Source organism: Chelonia mydas, chromosome 11 (assembly GCF_015237465.2).
Source record: "Chelonia mydas isolate rCheMyd1 chromosome 11, rCheMyd1.pri.v2, whole genome shotgun sequence".
NCBI lineage: Eukaryota > Metazoa > Chordata > Testudines > Cheloniidae > Chelonia > Chelonia mydas.
Window position 1 is genome coordinate 55,816,543 of NC_051251.2, and position 13,493 is coordinate 55,830,035.

Sequence of the window (13,493 nt, forward strand, 5' to 3'; positions counted from 1 at the left end):
CATTGCCCTGCACCCTGAACTCCCCTCGTTCCCGCAGTGTGCACACGCGCCGGGCCACGGTGCAGCGTGGGCGGAGCCTCCTGGCGAAGGGACAGCGGGGCCTGGCGGGGGCGGCACTAACGGGCCAAGGAACGGCCGTGAACCGCCGCCTGAGGGGAGCGGCCGGGCCCCTCACCTTCCTCTCGCGGCTCTTGCGCTCCTCTCGGCGCCTCTCGAACTCCTCGAAGGAGATTTTCCCCTCCAGGTAATCGATCAGCTCGGGGCTGAAGCCCGACATCGCGAGCCCTGCCGCGAACCCAGGGAAGGGGCGGTGGGGGATGGGGACGGCGGCGACGGGGAGGGTTGTTTCGCGCACGGACTCGGCGTCCCTTGTTAATCGGGTCCGACCGCAGCTCGCTTCCGCCGCGCAAGAGTTCCCGGGTAGCGCCCGCTGGCGGAGCCGTGAGCATGCGCGGTAAGGGTGCGAAGCCGCTGGCCTCCCCTTGGCACAGAGGGAGGGAGCCGGAGGCCGCGGGGCGATGGTAGAGGCGGGTTGGGTGGGGCCCCAGAGCGCCCGGGGGCCGTGCGCGGCTGATGTTCCGCACTCAGCAGCAGCCGCCTCAGGGCGGCGCTGAGCCCGGGGGCCAGGCCTGAGGAAGAGCTCGGTGTACGCGGGAGAGCTTGTCCTCCCCCGCCGCGTCTCCGCACCAGCCTGGGACTGGCGCCGACGCTGCGGGCGTTCGGCAAAGCTGCGCCCGTTTCAGACTGGGGCTGTGCGGGGGGGCCGGTGAGGAGAGGGACTGCTCTCCATCGCCTCCCACCTGATCTGAAAATAAGCGTTTCCTGTGCTCAGTTCAGCCAACATCTTTCCCAAACACCAACATTACCCCGCCCCTCCACCGTTTTCGGAGTAAACCCTTGTTTCCAGCCCAGTGCTCTGTATGGGCCCCATCCAAAGTCTATTAAAATCCATGGAAGTCTTTCCTTTAACTTCAGTGATCTTGGCATCAAGGAGGTACTTATTGATAGCTGAAAGGGCATCTCCTGTTCCTTGCACAGTTCTAAGTGGTTGAAAGATCATGTTAGACAGGAGTTACTGAATCCTGACCAGATAAAGGAAGTGAAGGACTATGAAAAGAACATAAACTACAGCAACAGGTGCATCAGAAGGGCACAGATTAGATCAAATAAATGGATGCAGCTATCCAGGAAGAACAGAAGTCTAACTCCCTAATTTATGAAGATACCATTGGATGTAAACATTTATGGAAATCTATAGACCTAGATTTGGTCAGGATTAAGTCAGATTCAACTCTTGGGCAGCACAGTTCAAAGTGAGTATGAATCATAGAATTATAGGACTGAAAGAGACCTTGAGAGGTCATGTAGTCGTCCAGTCCCCTGCACTCATGGCAGGACTAAGTATTATGAAATGCTACCAAATTAGAATAGGAGCAGTTTACACCCACATTGCTCTCACTTTGTACTAGTGAAAATGAAAGGCAGTGTTGGATGGGCCCTTAAATTTTTTTCAGCCAGCTGACATGGAAATATACAAAAGTTAGATGTATATTTAATAACTCAAATTTTACTGATTATGTAGATTCCTTGGAGGAAAGATATCTGCAGTTAATTTTCTTTTCATCAAGTGGAAACAGAATAGCAGAACTCTTAAAAATTGAGAAACCATTTCTATGACCCATCTGGAGTAGGGCAGTGATTATGTTTCTAGAGCAATTATTGTATTATCAGGCAAAGATGGAATCACTTACAGATATATATTCTAGCTTCTGAGTTTGTATTAATTTACATTGAGTTCTATAGGCATTTCTAAATATCCTATTCAGTCTCCTGTTCTTTTTTAAAAAAAAGTCTCCATTTGGTGGACTAGATGGGTCCAGACTACTTACCTGTGCTAGTTTATAAAATAAAATCCCTTCAACTACTAACAGCTAAAGGAGTTTCATTTAGATGATAGATGTCTGTGTTTTGAAGCCAGTGGCCTGCCTTCTTGTCCCGGTTCTACAGGTGTGCAGGTATAGCTAGTGACCGTGTCAGTACTGAAACAGCAATGGAGCTATTGCCTCCATATTTCCTACCCATTATTAAACAAGGGGTTAGGCCCTGATTCTGCAAAGACTCATCCATGTGCTCAAGTTGGGTGAAATCCTGATCCTATTGAAGTCAAGGGGACTTTTGCCATTGACTTTAAGTGGGCCAGGATTTCATCCTTTAACTTCAGTCAATAGGACTACTCACATGTGGAGTATTAAGCACGTGTGTAAAAGTCTTCTCAGGATCAATGCCATACCTTCCAAATGAGAAGTAACTGTGGTAATCTGAATGCAGGATTTCCTGATGCCATTTTAAAATATGGTACTGGAAATCTGTAATGGTTCAGCTACATAAGGAATGGTCAGAGTAGAAATAGTAAGATGGGCTCTTATAAATAATTTATTAATTACTAAATTGTGGGAGTCATCGGGATTCTTTACTATGAGATTCCTATCAAAACATAAAAGCCAAAACATTTAAGTACTCTGATGGCTATTGTGTTTCTGAACGAGACCTTGAATATGACATTAATAATGTATGTCTTAGGACTTCATAGGGCTTTTCTTATTTCCACATTTATGGAGGCTCTTTTTGTATTATCTTCTGCCTTTTTCAGTAGGATGATCTTGGGATATCTCTCAGATGTATACATCTGATGAGTCTATCTTTCTTTCATGACGATTTAAAAAGATTATTATTTGTATTGGGGTAGCACCGAGGAGCCCCAGTCAGGAACAAGGGCCCCTTTGCGCTAGGTGCTGTACAAACAGAACAAAGAGATGGGTTTCTGTAATGACTGAAGTGTTTTTTTTTTAAATTCCACACATCTCCAAACCAAATACAAAGCACCATAATGAAGACTCAATAAATTCCATTCAAGAAAAGAGTTATCTAAAAGCTAGATGTAATAAATTTAAAAGGTAACATTTATTTACATTCCTTGACAAAGACAATTAGGAATAGTCGGACAAACTACATCAGATTGAACTTTTCATTCATTTACATTTCAACAAGTAAAATCTTGTCAAACCAATCTTCACAACCATACATACCTCACCACCTGAAAAGTGAGCAAATATGGCAATTACAGCCAGATGTCAGATTTGTGTATGTAAAGACTCAGATGCTGAAGAAAATGTTAAATTGTCAGATAATAGTTAGAAACCCCAAAGCAGTAACATTTTGCCGTGTATGCTTCCAATTCACATGAAGTCCAAAAGTAACCACCTGAAAGGAAAAATAAATAATAAAATAAGGATAGTAAGTAGGAGCATTTAAAAGCACATGGGGTCTGATCCAAAGCCAAAGGACCCTAACTGAAACACTCCCGCTGACTTAGATGGGCTCATAAATCCCAAATTATTAGCGTGAGCATTGTTAAACAGTAAATTATTGTCTTTTCTGACTGGGAGTAATCTCTGTAAGCGTCAGGGTGAGGAACAGATTTCTCAAGGCCATGGAGTGGCGGTGGAGCTACTGTGGCTGCTTGTTCCGGCCTCTCACCTTTCATAGGATCAGCCACTGGCTGCATACGTACATATACACAATTTCTTGCCCATCTCCCTGCATGATTGTGGCACAGAGACCTTTGTGGAGTACAGCTCTGTGGTGCTTGAGGACTGGATTTCAAATCCTGCCCCCACCTAGAGTGGAAATGTACAGTTCTGCTGTGTTTAGCACATTATGTGGCTGCAAGACTGATAGGGTAGAGAGATTAGGAAGTTGAAATAATTAACTGAACACAAACCATGGTTAGAATTTAAATATTTTTTTAAAATGCCCAGTCTTTCAGCCCCTTAATCTTCATCAAGTTAACAACAGAATTCCCAGATATTTTGGGGGCCCAGAATCTGATCTTCTGTGATGCAATATTTAGACAACACAGTAAATCAAAGGGAGAGGGGACCACAGTTAATTCTGTGTTTCTAGGTCTTCATCAGTTTGTGTCAAACATCAGTGTTGTTTTATGTTCCGTAGGCCCCAGACCTTGAGTTATCCTCTGTGTGGCTAATGCAGCAAAACACAAGTGCCCAGTAATTTAGTAATTTCACAGTAAATATAAACCATTTTGTAAGAACACTCAAAGCAAATATTTTCATTTATGAACAGCCAGAAATTTTTATTGAGAAACCATCTCTTACCCACTATTTATTACTAAAAACACTCCAAAGGGTCATTTAAATCACATTTGAATTTTTTTAAGTTTAGAATTTTCATAGCTTCACAATTTTAAAGTCAGAAGGGAGCACCAAGATTATTTAGTCTGTCTTCCTGCATTACACAAGCCATAGATTTTTAATCCGTAATTCCTTCACCAAACTAATAAATTCTTATTGAGGCAGAGCATATCTTTTAAAACCACATTTAAATCCATTTGACATTGTTTGTGTGATGCTGGGTTTTTTTCAAATTAAACCCATCAAAAGGTGACTTAAAATGAAAATATTAATACAATTGTCACTATAATATAATGAATGGTGGTGGTGTGCTACATAGTTCAGACAGAGCCATGGACTAGTGAGCTAAGCACAGGACTGGAAGCCAGGAACTCCTGAGTTTTAATCTTGACTGCCACTGACTCCTTGTAGGTCCTTGGACAAGTCACTTGGGACCTGATCCAAATCTTATTGAAGGTCTTACTGTTTGTAGAATGGGGGAAATAATACTTAGCTACCCTCATCATGGTGTCATAAGGAGGATTGTTGTTTATATAGCATACAAAATAAAAAATAAATAACCAAGTTCTCTGCAGTACATTTGGCCATGGATATACTAATAGTGCAAGCTTGATTCATTTTATTTTACATTATAGACATACGAATCAGTTTGCATACTATTTTATCCAACTTTCACTTTTAATTGAAGAAATATGAAAATCACATTACATTTACAGAGATTTAAAAGGCGGATTACTCTTTGTTACTGTAATGTTTTCTTTTTTGAGTCTATTTTTTCCTTGATGTGGACATATCATGGGAGGCTATCAGCTGCCACTCGAAAAATTTAGGTTGTAATAGGTTTTACTTGATCTCTTGAAATCTTTTCCTGTTTAATCCAGCAAAGGTTAAGTATTTGTCTCTGGAAATAAATTAGAGACATAAGCAGTGCATACACTTCTGACTTCAGAATACTTCTTATATACTCCTGTTATTCCAGAAAGAAATTAACTCTCCAGAAATTTCTCCTTAAATAAATTTCAGTCGGCTTTGAGTGAGAGTTAAAATACTACATGTTTCTGATGTGTTATCAAGAGCAAATTATTTTTTTTCTTCATATAGAAGGGAAAATTACCCGAATCCAAATCTGTAACTCAACCACATGTAACTGTCAGCACAGAGGAAAAACAATCACTTTTACCTTGGTCAGCAGCTTCTTTCAGCCTTTGAAGTAGTTTTGAAATATTTTTTTCTTTTCTTCATAATCTGCAAATGCAGAAGCAGTAGGATCCGAGTAGATCGCTACAGGCCTGGGTCTGTCATTATTCATGGAGAAAGTATCTAGGAACTTTCTCAGATCAAGACCTCTTCCCGAAAAATAAGCCTGGAGTGTCCTGAAAAACTGAAGACAGTTTATATTTCAAAAATGTAAAATGAATAATCATATCCATTAAAACAAAGTAAATACACTACTTGTGAAAGGAACTGGATGGGAATGAAATCCTCTATTTTAGCCACAAACATGTACAGCATAGACAATGGCAGAGCAAGCTGCTCCACTCGGCTTTCACACTGTGTTTCAAGTATGACCTGGAATGATGACACCTTGCAGTGAGTTAGTCATATTCGTTTGCCAAGTACAGTCAATCATTAGCCCCTGTGATGGGACTGGCCACACAGACCCAGCACTTGTTGCCAGATTCTGACACTGAAGTTAATGGGATTGCATGTGGAGTAAGGTACTTCTCATCGTGACGAAGAGTGTCAGAATCTGGCCTTGTGATATGGACACCTGTCCAAAGACCACCAACCCATCTCAGCTGAGGTCTCAGCTGAGCTGTACTGATGCAAACTGGTAACCTAGAGGAGAAAACCTCTCCCAACTGCCAGTCCCCACAATGTGTATATTTCTGACACCGAGAATATTAGTAAAAGGTATTTGTTAGCTTTGGTTCTCCAAATAACAGGTGGCATAAATCAGGAAGATTGAATCAGACTGTTTCAAAGGTCTGAAATTATTTCTTCAGATCCCTAGGCTTTAGGGTACACCTTAACTGTGAAGCTTATTAAACAGCCTACAATATCTGGAAGTCCCTCAAACTGATATGCGTTCCAAATATACAAGAGTATAGTTTATGTAAAGCCTCTAAGATCTTTATAAGAAATGTGATTAGAGTATTATGCTGCCCAATTTGCTAACATTTTCTTTAGAAAAGACACACAGTGAAACCTGCATTAAGAACAGCCTCTAGCAACAGCCAGAGTAGCCTCAGGTTTTCCAGTACAATTTTATTTATCCTAAAAGTCACCTGCAACTGATTTGAGCTGATCCTTTGGCTGGATAGTCTTCATTAGATTTAAAAAAATACTAGGTTTTCGTTAGTGGGTTTTTTTAATTTATATTTGGTCACCTTCCAAACAAGTACAACCATTGCTGCTAATCACTGACATGTTTCTCACAACTTTTGCATAAGACCTTATAAATAATCCTTTGTAATCGAATATTCTCCGTTACTGTTAATTGGCTGTCATATCTTAAAGCATTCAAGGTGCTGTGTCAGATGTGAATATATTTGTGTTTTCAAACCATGGTTTAGCATTTGACTTAAGCAATATTATCTATACAGTCAACAAGAACAGGACTAGGAGAACACACAGAGCACCCCTATTCTGTTGGATAAAGTGAGTTCTATTTTCACAGATCAAAATACATCTCTTTTAAAATTAATGTATACTGTACATAGGTATGAGGAAGATCCATGTGCAGTATTTGAAATTGAAAGTTTCTTCAAGTTAGATTAAAGCATGTGCAGGTGGCTGCTGACACTGACTATACAGAGCACAGCAGAGTTACTAACATTAGCTAAGAGGTTCCCTTTTCACTTTGAAGTTTTTAACTACAAAAGGTAAGAAATTCTTATTATGAGACACCTAAATATGTGAAACACACACAAAGTTTGGGCTTCATTACAATGTTTCCTGCAGGGTTTCCTTACCAGATCTCGGTTTCTGGGATTGTTCAGAGGTTTCCATTTTTCTTCTGGCCTCAGCGGAGCCCCCTTTGCCAACCCCCTCAGAGTAAGCATAGTGCACAGAACCAGAAGTGCCACTTTCCACATGCTGGAGAGATGAGCAGATTGCACATGAGAGGAGGAAAGAATCAGACTGCATGAGTTCTATAAAACATGCACTACTGACACATGAAAGCAAGCATTTCATATAATTAATGCGGATAAATGGTTTAAGACAATCAGTCCATGACAAGGAGGATCTATCTACTGGAGAATATATATTAGTATGTGTGTGGTTTTTCTCCCTCCCTCCCCCCCACCTTTAGTGTATCTTGAGGAACAGATTAGTCCTAAAGAAATGCTTCCCATTCCATTGCTACCTCTGTGACAGTGGATCCCCTCTCTATTTCCATCATATAATAGTTCTAAAATAGCTAACCATTTTGTTACAGCAGCAGATCTTTGTGTGCCCTGAGGAAAATACAGCAATGTAATTAAAAATCCAGATAGCCCAATTTTAAAACTGCTTGAGAAAAACTAAATATAGTAAATATATGAAATAATAAATTAATAATATAGTACATTTTACAACTTGATGCAACATAAAAATACCCAAACACTTACTCTCTCTCTCTCCTTAAATAAAGCTTACCTGTAAGTTTGGCTCTGGCTTGCCCCTTCCTAGCTAGCCTGTCTATAATCTGCAAAACAGACGGATCTCTCCACTTATATTGCTAGTGGACTGACTGTGGGTGGGTGCCAATGACGTTAGTAGTATTGCAGTAATGATTCCATTTCCGTCCATGACAAAGACCCTTGAGAATCTCATCATTGATACTCTTAAGGCCTGTTGCTACTAAATTTTGCAGCACACAATGCCCTCCCTCCTCATCCAGCCACATCACTGAAAATTTGTGGATGGCAAAATAAGAAATTTCCTGCAGGGATGGTGGAAGCTTAATAAAATGTTACTTTTATACATTTGTTTTTCAGATAATTATATCTGGCACAAGGATCTCCAAGATAAGCTAGATATGGTGCAATTTCCTGGTGCTGGAAGATAGCAAGGTGAGGTCTATTTCAAGATGCAAAATCTTAGCACCTTAATGAAAATATTGACCTGATATCCTGATGTTATCTCCGTTCATTTACAGATTGCATCTGGGGATACTAGAGTGGATGATTCCAAGGTATTCTAGACAAAGATTCTAACAAGGACTACACTCTTTAACTTGTTCTTATTCAGTAATATCAATTCAAAACTGCTGTGACATTTGATTGTAGTTCTCATATATTTTTCTCCTTACAGTTTAAAGAACATTTTAGTTACAGCAGTTGCACTAAACTGTCATTTTTCAAGATGGGAATCTTGGTCATTCTTTTAGCACCAGCCCATTGTTATTAATAATAAATATTTGTATAAAATGCCATACCAGTAGGTGTGTATCTTTATTTATTGAGATTTAAACTTTTTAAAGACACTGATCTATGGCTCTAGGAACTCTGACATCACTAACACAAATAAAATTCCAGCTGCATTATTTTGCTATCTGTAGTAGTGTGTGTACCTAGCACATAGATTATCTTATAAGGTTATACTGGGAGTTATTATAATATTTAGACTAGATTGTTTTTGTTATCTGTGAGCAGCTTGGAGACATTGAGCTCTTAAGTACATGCATTCTGGCTTTCAGATCAACACCACGGACAGCAACAACAGGAGAAACGGCTGAATAAACTGCATGGGGTTTCAGCTATTTTAAATTAACCAGTCTGACCGAATAAGCTAGTCACAGCACACACACACACCCCACACTCTTTATATGTCTGTCAAGCAGATGCTTCTCATATAAGGCAGATAGAAGTTGAGAAGGACCTCAATGTCCCGTAGTGAGGAAAACTTCTGGTTTTGTGCCAGTTCCAGGGCATTCACCAAGTTTCACTCAGCAATTCTGTTTGTAGAGTTTCTCTCTTTTTAGACACAGAAGAGACTGTGTTTGTCCTGGAGGTTTCTACAGATTTCAGTGAGATCAGAAAGAGAACATAAACAGACCCAATAATTAACTCATCTTTGTCTTTGCTATTTACTTCCCCCCATAGAAACAGTTATTGAAAAAAGTTAACCGGCCACCTTGCTCCTTGATTAAGAGATCTCAGTACTGGAACTCTGGTGGTCTGGATTGAATGTCTGGCTCTGCCACTGGCTTCCTGCGTGATTGTGGGCAAGTCACCTAATCTTTGTGCCTCACTTCCCTGTCTGTAACATGGGGATTGTCTTATCTATTTAGATTGTAGGGGCTTCAGGCAGGGATTGGCTTTTGCTAAGCATCTGTAGGACACCAAGCACCAGGCCCTCCCCTCTGTTGAGGCCTCTATGCACTACTGTAATACAAATAATAATATTTTAAAAATATAAACAAGTGAGAGAAATAATTTGAAGTAAATATGGAAAAATAAAACATTTCTGATATGTTCTGAAAAAGTAAATATACTTAGTTCATCTCATTTTTTTAGGATCTGGTCCAGTAGAAGCCATTATTGCTTTTCTGTCTGCATTCACTCCAAAAACCCCACAAATGAATAGACAAACATATACTATCAAGATAGTTCTTCAGAATAGAAGCAATTTCAGGTGGTTTATTTTATTATCGTATAATGTGGGCATCTTATCTGCATGATGTACTGGATGCAGACTAAATTGAATATGACTAATAAAATAATTGAATGATGTGTTGAAAAAAATCTTTTTAATGTCCATTATAAACAGATGTTGTTAAATAAAACATCTGAAATTGCCCATTACTACTTCTGCATTAATGAACTCCTGTATTGTAATTTAGCTTTCTAACCTAGTATCTCACCTAGTATCTTGGAAGGCGGCTGAGGGGGGATATTTGTACTCCTACCAGTCCCTGATTGTGGCTGATCCTACGGTTGTATAAGTCAATGCAAATCTCTCTGACTCTAATGGCAACAGGAGCGAGTCCAAAGGTATCACTTGTCTCAGATGTGAAGAGATATCTAGTGGTTTGTTTTGGCAGCGAGGGGAGTGGAAGGAGATACTGCCTGCAATAACTGCTGTTACATATTTTTTGTTGGCCTGTGAACTAAAATCATTTCATTCCAAGAACCGGAATATAATAAGAGTCAAAAATATCCCATAAAAACTCTCAGTACCTGGACCAGGAGAAAATAGCTGCTTCTGTGGTCAGCTAAAGCAAAGGCTCATTGGGTCTTAGGCTTCATACTTATCCCATATTCTTTGTCAATGATTTTTATTACTACTTTAACCAAAATTACAATCACTTAATTATTAATCCAAGAAAACCAAACAAGAGTTACAGGGTTTTGATTTTACAAAACCCCAGTATAAACCACATTAGAGTCCACTAAAACACCACCAGGTCTCTGAAGAAGGGAAAGAAAAACCTTAGAAATCCAAATAGTCTTTGGGGTTCCCAACCTGCGGATTGTGATACTCTTGCTCTTTCTTTATGTCTAGATGGGGAATATGGGAGTGTCACAAAGGTGTGTTTTGTGTTGCGTGGTCATGGAATGGAAAACACTGAGACCCTCTGAAGCAAACATCAAAAGAAGAAAACTTTGCATTTTGTCATGCAGGATAAAAAGTGTGCAAGTAAGGTCATTTCCATAGAAATATCTCAATTATTAATTTTTTCAAAGAAATATTGACAATTATACAGAAGCTTGGAACCCTAATGACAGGAATTAAAGGCAGGGTGCCACTAATTTTTGTCTTTGATGTTGAGCCATTCTAGTTGTATCAGGGAAAATAAAGATTTTGTATTTACAAGTTGTAACTTATCCCATGTATGTTCCTGGTCCAAAGACCATGGCAGTCACTGTAAACTTTCCAGTAACCCTGAATGACGCAGACAGTGGTTTAGTTATGAAAGATATAAGAGATATACAGAATGTAGAATACTCAAGTACCCGATTGAGGAGATATCTGAGCCATTAGCGATTATCTTTGAAAATTCATGGAAGATTGGAGAGATTCCAGAGGACTAGAAGAGGGCAAATATTGCCCATCTATAAAAAGGGGAATAAGGACAACCAAGGGAATTACAGACCAGTCAGTTTAACTTCAGTACCCAGAAAGATAATGGAGTAAATAATCAAGCAGTTAATTTGCAAACACCTAGAAGATAATAAGGTGATAAGTAATAGTCAACATGGATTTATCAAGAATAAATCATGTAAAATCAATCAAATAGCTTTCTTTGACTGGGTAACAGGCCTTGTGGATGGGGGAAAGCAGTAGATGTGCTATATATGTTGACTTTAGTAAGGCTTTTGATACTGTCTCACATGACCTTCTCATAAATAAACTAGCCTAGATGGAGCTACTATAAGATGGGTGGCATAACTGGTTGGAAAACAGTTCCCAGAGGGTAGTTATCAGTGGTTCACAGGCAAGTGGAAGAACCTATCAAGTAAGGTCCTTCAGGGATTGGTCCTGAGACTGGTTCTGTTTAATATCTTCATAAATGATTTAGATAATGACATAAAGAGTACAATTATAAAGTTTGTGGATGATACCAAATTGGAAGGGGTTGCAAGTGCTTTGGAGGATAAGATTAAAATTTAAAATGATCTGGACAAACTGGGGAAATGGTCTGAAATAAATAGGATGAAATTCACTAAGGACAAATGCAACATACTCCACTTAGGAAGGAACAATCAGTTACACACATACAAAATGGGAAATGACTGCCTAGGAAGGAGTACTGGAGAAAGGGATCTAGGAGTTATAGTGGATCACAAGCTAAATATAAGTAAACAGTGTAACACTGTCCTCCCACACCCAAAAGCGAACATCATTGTGGGATATATCAGCAGGAGTGTTGTAAGCAAGACACGAGAAGAAGTTTGTCCACTCTACTCTGTGCTGGTAAGGTCTCCACTGGAGTATTGTGTCCAGTTCTGGGTGCCACATTTCAGGAAAGATGTGGACAAATTGTATAAAGTCCATAGGAGAGCAACAAAAATGCTTAAAGGTCTAGAAAACATGACCTATGAGGAAAGATTGAAAAAAAATGGGTTTGTTTAGTCTGAAGGAGGCTGAGGGGGGACAAAAGTTTTCAACTATATAAAAGGTTGTTACAAGGAGGAGGGAGAAAAAATGTTCTCTTTAACCTCTGAGGATAGGAAAAGAAGCAAGGGGCTTAAATTGCAGCAAGGAAGGCTTAGGCTGGACATTAGGAAAAACTTCCTGTCAGGTTAGCTAAGCACTGGAACAAATTGCCTAGGGAGGTTGTGAAATCTCCGTCATTGGAGGTTTTTAAGAACAAGTTAGACAAACACCTATCAGGAATGGTTTATTACTTAGTCCTGCCTTGAATGCAGGGGGCCGGACTAGATGACCTACTGAAGTCCCTTCCAGTCCTGCACTTGAATGATTCTATGCCTGCACCTTAAAACTGAAGAATATTTTAAAGCATGAATATTTTGCACACATGTCACACTATTTTCCCCTTTGTCACAAAAGAAAGAGGTGGGTTGATAATTTGAGATACATTGGGTTTGATATGGGGCATTTGTTATTGAACAGGCTGCTTTCAAAGAGTAAGCTATGTTACAAAGGAATATACATTACATTTTGATTATATTTTCAATTTGCAAAAGGTAGTTGACAATAAGTAATGCTTTACCGTAGACTTTGAGTCTACTTACGTTTAACCTACTGTTCTTGTATATACACCAGGATGATACTTTCTGAATAGGAGATATAGCTCTATAGTTAAATGAGTAAAAACTTTGCTGGAACTATGGGAAGGAAAGAGGAGACTTGATGCATTTCTGACTCTGTCTTCTCATACAACAATTTTGTGATGAAATCAGGTCTCATCTGAACAAATAAAAAAATCCTAAATAAGGTGCAAAAATCTGTCAGGAAGTTCTCTTTTGTACTGAACCACACTATCCTCCACAAAGAAGCTAGGAGTCCAATAGCCAAAGTTACCTCACTGTCTCGGGGGGCAGTCAGGGGCAGGGGTGTGGATAGGGGTCAGGGCAGTCAGGCGACAGAGGGCGGGGGGGGATTAGAGGCAGTGGTCAGAGGACAAGGAACAGGGGGGTTGGATGGGTCAGAGGTTCTGAGGGGGGCAGTCAGGGGGCAGGAAGCAGGTGGGGGCGGATGGGGGCAGGGGCCAGGCTTATTGGGGAGGCACAGCCTTCCCTACCCGGCCCTCCATACAGTTTCACACCCTGATGTGGCCCTCAGGCCAAAAAGTTTGCCCACCCATGGGTTCAGAGCTCTTACCCCATT

General features: G+C 40.2%; 2 protein-coding genes and 1 long non-coding RNA gene across 8 annotated transcripts in view; 1 reads left to right on the forward strand and 2 right to left on the reverse strand.

Moving 5' to 3' along the window:
• The window catches only part of GTF3C3 (general transcription factor IIIC subunit 3), a 28,165-nt gene extending 27,413 nt beyond the window's left edge, over nt 1-752 (reverse strand). For 2 of the 5 annotated variants that reach the window (XM_037913031.2, XM_043525219.1), the window contains exon 1: nt 176-403. In XM_037913031.2, coding sequence (XP_037768959.1) covers nt 176-277 — 102 coding nt within the window. In that variant the 5' untranslated portion in view covers nt 278-403. Of the gene's footprint in view, nt 1-175 lie in introns of all 5 variants that reach the window. The other 3 variants (XM_037913032.2, XM_037913033.2, XM_037913030.2) reach the window with 2 other exon arrangements.
• On the forward strand, nt 70-10,964 carry LOC119567416. 2 transcript variants are annotated; one of them, XR_005227421.1, is made up of 3 exons: nt 70-244; nt 8,195-8,269; nt 10,704-10,964. It is a non-coding gene; the product is annotated as an uncharacterized LOC119567416 (long non-coding RNA). The 2 variants fall into 2 exon arrangements; XR_005227422.2 differs by lacking the exon at nt 10,704-10,964 and adding an exon at nt 8,356-8,626.
• On the reverse strand, nt 2,951-10,708 carry C11H2orf66 (chromosome 11 C2orf66 homolog). The gene is made up of 4 exons (XM_007071878.4): nt 9,011-10,708; nt 7,187-7,310; nt 5,392-5,592; nt 2,951-3,261 (listed from the first exon to the last, which is right to left on the reverse strand). The coding sequence occupies exons 2-3, from the start codon at nt 7,307-7,309 to the stop codon at nt 5,410-5,412; spliced, it is 306 nt and encodes a 101-aa protein (XP_007071940.1). The 5' UTR covers nt 7,310; nt 9,011-10,708; the 3' UTR covers nt 2,951-3,261; nt 5,392-5,409.
• Nucleotides 10,965-13,493: the final 2,529 nt, after the last annotated feature.

Bases quoted from the DNA above. Each gene is read 5' to 3' on its own strand.
- C11H2orf66 (XM_007071878.4), bottom strand. From the start codon at position 7,309: ATGTGGAAAGTGGCACTTCTGGTTCTGTGCACTATGCTTACTCTGAGG. The intron at 5,593-7,186 runs GTAAGGAAACCC...AACTGTCTTCAG, and splicing joins ATCCCAGAAACCGAGATCTG to TTTTTCAGGACACTCCAGGC.